Source organism: Pteropus vampyrus, unplaced genomic scaffold (genome assembly GCF_000151845.1).
Source record: "Pteropus vampyrus isolate Shadow unplaced genomic scaffold, Pvam_2.0 Scaffold18, whole genome shotgun sequence".
In the NCBI taxonomy this organism is placed as follows: domain Eukaryota; kingdom Metazoa; phylum Chordata; class Mammalia; order Chiroptera; family Pteropodidae; genus Pteropus; species Pteropus vampyrus.
In genome coordinates this window covers 11,344,124-11,350,123 of record NW_011888799.1, presented here as the reverse complement: position 1 = coordinate 11,350,123, position 6,000 = coordinate 11,344,124, and the positions used below count along the sequence as shown (strand labels likewise).

Sequence of the window (6,000 nt, the reverse complement as noted above, 5' to 3'; positions counted from 1 at the left end):
AACATATTGTATTTACAATTTTTTATCCTGATTCTCTTAATGCTTTTTGAACCCATCTCCTTTTTTTAAAGAAACTATGCATAACATTTTAAATTCTAACTTAAGTATAGTATACTTACAAATAACTGCAGATATCATGCTTGTACAGTTTGACAAATTTCCATAAACTGAATACATCTACATAATCAGCATTCAGATCAAGATCATAACCTGAAAAGCTCCTCTCTTGCTCCCTTTCCGTATTAGTGACCATAAGTAACCATTCTTTTGACTTCTAACATCACATTAGTTTTGCCTATTTTTAAAAAACATTTTAATAGCTACGTAAAATTCTATCATTTGTATATACTATAATTTACTTAGTCATCTTACATTGTTGATGCTGTTTTTAAGTTTTATTTATTAGAAGTAAAACTATAGGGAACGTTTATGTAGTAACTTTCTCAGGAGTGGTGTTCCTCATTGAAATGGCACAATTGTTTCTGAGACTTTTAGTGCAGATTGCCAGTTTGTTTTCCGAAGTGGTTAAACCAGTTACTCCTACCCATGGTTTATGTCTTTTCACAACCCGCTAACAAAAGTTGGGTATTTTTATTTTCTTTTAAGCTTTACTAAGTTGAAATGGCATGGAAAATAGAATTTTAAGCTCACATTACTTATTGACTTATCTACTATAAAACACTATGGCATGGTATATATATTAATAAAATTTACATCTCAAAATCTTTTAAAATACTAGGTTCTAACAAATAGTAATTCAGGTGAACAGTTTATTGCTTTGCTGTGTGGCATTTTAATCAAGCTATTTTATTTCTTTATTTCTCTAGACCTTAATTTCTTCATATGTAAAATGATGAAATCAGACATAATCAGACTTAGACACCGAGTGTAGGACTCTGTGCTAGTTATAGGGAATATACAGCTCTACTGTCAGAACAGTGTATAGACTAGCATAGAAGATATATTTAATATAGAGAGAGATGTATATATGATGCTATATACATGTATTTATATAAATATTAAATAGATCTTAAATGTATTTTATATAAGCATAAGAAAGTAGTCTAATATATCGTCATGTGGGAGATTATAGATGTATAAACAGGGAAACAGAATACTGTAGATTATTGAGGCCATTCAGCCCAGCTTGTGGATTCAGGGAGAGGCTGTGAGTATGTATATTAGTTAAATGCAAGGATTTTGAAATGGGACTGCCTATGTTCAGATATTGGCTCTTTTGTGTCTCAGTTTCCTAGTCTATAAATGGGGATAGTAATTGTACCTTTTTCTTGGTTTTATTGTGAAAATTAAAATTGTTAAATTGTTACTCTCTATATAAATTCCTTAGAACAGTGCCTGGCCCATAGAAAGCCCTGCATATTGAAGATGATGAATTAACCAAAGTCATTCTAGGCAGGTGGAAGAGCAAGAGCAGGTCATAGAATTTTGCCATTTGCAGGGAACTGTGGGTAATTTAGTATTTCTAGAATACAAAATACATAGAGGACAAAGACAAAGATGAATCTAAGAAATAAGCAGGGATCAGGTCACAGAGGGCTTGAATGCCTGTTTGTCTTGTTTACCACTTTTTTCTCCAGCACCCAACCTGATGCTTTTCATAAAGTAAGTTTTAAATGAAAACTTTTTGAATGGAAAACAATCAATTAGGAGTCTATATATTATATCATCTACATGATGCAGAGTCTTTGAAAAATCTTAAGAGAAGTGTGACATCAGAGTTGTATTGGTGTCAGTATGTGGAATAGATTAGAGGGGGCTAAGAATGGCCAACCAAGAGACTATTGAGGGAGAAGAATAGAATAATAGTAGTAGTGGAGAACAGGGGCCAAAGTTATAAAATATCAGGTACAGGAAGCAGGAAAGGAGAAGAGATGAAATCATACTATTATACCCTCTTCCTTCTCTTTTCTCACCAATAGTTCCCATTTTGCCTTTCTCTTGTAAATTAATAATATACACTGTGCTTCTTTTTCTAGGTCAGTTTTTGTTTCTGTTGGATGTTTTCCATGCTCCATCATGTTGAGGGCTAAGACTCGGCTCTTTTTGCTTTCACCTCATCACTTGAAGCAACTAAAAGAGTCATCAGTCTCCAGGGTTTTATGGCAGCGACTTCTACACCAGCAACAACCCCTTCACCCAGAGTGGGCTGTCCTTGCTAAAAAGCAGCTGAAAGGCAAAAATCCAGAAGACCTAATATGGCGCACCCCAGAAGGAATCTCCATAAAGCCCTTATATTCCAGCAGGGATACCAAGGATTTACCTGAAGAACTTCCAGGAGTGGAGCCGTTCACACGGGGACCATATCCCACTATGTACACCTTTAGGCCCTGGACCATCCGCCAATATGCTGGCTTTAGTACTGTCGAAGAGAGCAATAGGTTCTATAAGGACAATATTAAAGGTGAGATTTTAATATGAGACATAATATTTATAATCAAACACTTTCTAATTTTGGCTTTTTCTGAGGGGAGGCTGGGTCAATCTCTATATAGGTAACAGTCATTTTATAATTTTGTAGTTTGGATTATACTCTGAATAAAAGGAATGTTTTTCAACTTTCATGGTCAAAAGATAGGTGAGCCAGAATAACATACTGAATTCTTGAAAGCAAATACTTACGTACACATTGTGTAAAAGAAATTAGGTAAGGTGAAGTTGTATGAAGAAAAGAGACATCGGCTTATCCTTTGAGAAACTTTTAACATTGTTAGAATAGGAATCGGAGGAGAAAATGGTTTAAATGATGCCCAAAGAAAGTAATAAATAATAATATGGTACAAATATATTCAGTGTAATCTGGCATTCATTCTCTGAAAAATCATACTTACTTTTTCTTTCTAATCTATAATAAAACCATATTGGTTGAATGCTAAACTTGCGGTTCTTTAAGTTTGTATTGGCCATAGAGGATTGAACTTATATTTAGTGTAGAATATTTTAGTTTTTCACATGATTTTTATAGTCGTTTCTCAGAATATTTGAATAGCCAAGACATCCTCTAATAACTATTAAATAAAAGAACAAAAATAAGTATACAAACATATAAATACTAAAATATGTTAACTATATATAAATAGCCGGATCTTTACGACTCTTAAAAATATTTCTATCAAAAACTGTTAAAGATTAAAAAAAAAATCCTCAGATGGACTTGAGATAAGTGAGATGTTTGGTTTTGTTCCTTTCATCCTTATAGCGAGTTCTGGAACTCAGTTCGTATATTTTAGCATATGGGAAACAACTGACTCTCAGGAAATAAAGTAGTTATATTTGTTTTGACACATATGAGCACAAAAATATTTTTGTTATAAAAGTATACTATGATTAGATGAATCAACACTTTTACTAGTGATAGATAAATAAGTTATTTATCTGCCAGACTCTTTAATCCTACATTATTTTTTCTTTGTACATTTAGCCGGTCAGCAGGGATTATCAGTTGCCTTTGATCTGGCAACACATCGTGGCTATGATTCAGACAACCCTCGAGTTCGTGGTGATGTTGGAATGGCCGGAGTTGCTATTGACACTGTGGAAGATACCAAAATTCTTTTTGATGGAATTCCTTTAGAAAAAATGTCAGTTTCCATGACCATGAATGGAGCAGTTATTCCAGTTCTTGCAAACTTTATAGTGACTGGAGAAGAGCAAGGTGTACCTAAAGAGAAACTTACGGGTACAATTCAAAATGATATTCTAAAGGAGTTTATGGTCAGAAATACTTATATTTTTCCTCCAGAACCATCCATGAAAATTATTGCTGACATCTTCCAATATACAGCAAAGGTATACTTTGTGGTTATTATAAGTTTTTCTGTAGGTCTTTGAATGTGGGGAATTTTGTAAAATACCATAACCTAATTTGAATTTGGTAACTGAGTCGTAACAGCTGTAGTATAAAGTCAGGGTGTGGATTTTTTTGTTTGTTTTGTTTTGTTTTTGTGTGTGTATAGTTTTAGTTTTAGTTTTTGGTCTTTAATGTAGTAATTTTATGGGCTGTCATTACCTGTAGAATCTGGACACTAGAAATTTACTATTTTTTCTTTATCATTAAAATTTTTATTCTCTGATAATTGTTATAATCAGGGAGGGCTCATAATTTATACTTTACTTCTCTTTGGAGTTCACATTCAGTTGTGAATAGACACTGGTATGGAAAGGTGGAAATCAAAATATTAGCTTTATTTTTGCTAAAAACTAGATTAGAAGATATCACTTATATCTGCAACCACAACGAGGTCCCTAATAGTTCACCCCTGAATTAGGTTCATCTTCCCTAATCAGAGTGGTGGGAAAATAAGGATCTTATAGTGTTCTTATATTAACAACAGTCCCTCCACAGGGAAATTAGAGCTTTATTTTCCTCTGAGTAATTCATGTGTATTTCCCCAGTCATTCACACTTTGCTTCTTGCTGGAAATGCTCTCCTTCTTACCAACTCTAAAGTTAGACCATTATTTCATAGTAAAGGGCAAATCTCTCTTCCACCATCAGACCTTTATCTCTTTCACCTTTTATAATTGCTATTATCTCAGAACTCTTGCAAGCATTGCCTACTCTCCTCATTTTATAGTTAGCCTTTACATTTTGCAATTTTATTTTCATAGATTCCATCTGCCCATATGAATTGTATAGAATTGTATATTTCTATCACCTTTTCGATTTCAAGAACATGCACAGGAGAAATGCATTGAGCAGCATATGACAAACACAGATACACAAATAGCAGTAGCTTAAACTAAATAGGAGGCAGTTCTCTTACATGTAAAAGAAGTAAGGTGGGCTGTCAGGGACTTGGTTGTATGCAACCACCACAGTCATCAGAGTTCCAGTATCCTTTCATCTTGCTTTTCCTCTCTCATTAGTGTGCCAGCTCAAGGTTAAGGAAGTTGGTGGGCCAGGTGTGTTTGTGTGAGGAAAGGGACCCAGCTCCTCTGATAAAAGGTGAATTTCCAGAAGGAACAACCCAAATTTCTACTTTATATCTCAGTGGAGATACACATGAACATAAAAGTTAGAATCTTAATCATTTTTAAATGTACAGTTCAGCAGCATTAAGTATATTTACATCGTTGTGAAGTCATCGCCACCATCCATCTCCAGAGCTCTTTTAATCCTGCAAAACTGAAATTCTGTACCTATTAAATAATAACTTTCCATTCTTCCCTTCCTCTGCCTCACTTCCCACATAACTACCATTCTAATTTCTGTCTATGAATTCAACTACTCTAAGTACCTCATATAAGTGGAATCATACAGTATTTGTCTCTTTGTGACTTATTTCACTTAGCATTAAGTCCTTAGGATTCATCCATGTTGTAGCATGTATCGGAATTTCCTTCCTTTTTAAAACTGAATGATATTTCAGTATTCTAGTATTTCTATTATTCTTAAAGAACTTTACTACAAGTTTGATAGAGAAGCACCTATTGGTTTCCTTGCTTTTTATTTGTAGACTCCAAATATACTCAAGTAATAGCTCAGTTCCGTGTAACTCACTCCCCATATTACTTTTGCGACGGAATATTTTTAAAGAGCTTTTGGTTAGTCATAAATAAAATATTTGCAAAGTAAAATGCAGATAATTCATATCATATGCTAACAACAACTATTCTTTTGTTGTTGTTGTTGTTGTTGTTTCTTTTTTTTTTCCCCATGTACTGGCATAATACTAAGTAGTTTAGATGAATTGTTTCATTTAATCCTATAACTCCATGAGAAAGGTACCATTATTATCTGTATTTTATACTTTAGGAAACCTAGTGATAACAAGGTTAAGAAACTTGCCTACAGTCTCATAGCTAGTTAACTTGACAGCTAGAATTTGAGCACTCTGACTGCAGAGCCCATGTTCTTAACCACTGTATTGAGTTTCTGTCATTTATTTTTTATTATTTATGTGTGGTTAATTTTGGGGAAGGATAATAATTCTTTGGCTCTGCAGAATATTTGTGATATATGCTTTACCTACCATGAAAT

General features: G+C 33.6%; 1 protein-coding gene across 1 annotated transcript in view; it reads left to right on the top strand.

The window, feature by feature from the left end:
- Nucleotides 1–6,000, top strand: part of MUT (methylmalonyl-CoA mutase) — a 46,500-nt gene that overhangs the window by 1,029 nt on the left and 39,471 nt on the right. The window contains exons 2-3 of the mRNA XM_011354842.2: nt 1,998–2,422; nt 3,440–3,807. Coding sequence (XP_011353144.1) covers nt 2,038–2,422; nt 3,440–3,807 — 753 coding nt within the window. The 5' untranslated portion in view covers nt 1,998–2,037. The remainder of the gene's footprint in view (nt 1–1,997; nt 2,423–3,439; nt 3,808–6,000) is intronic.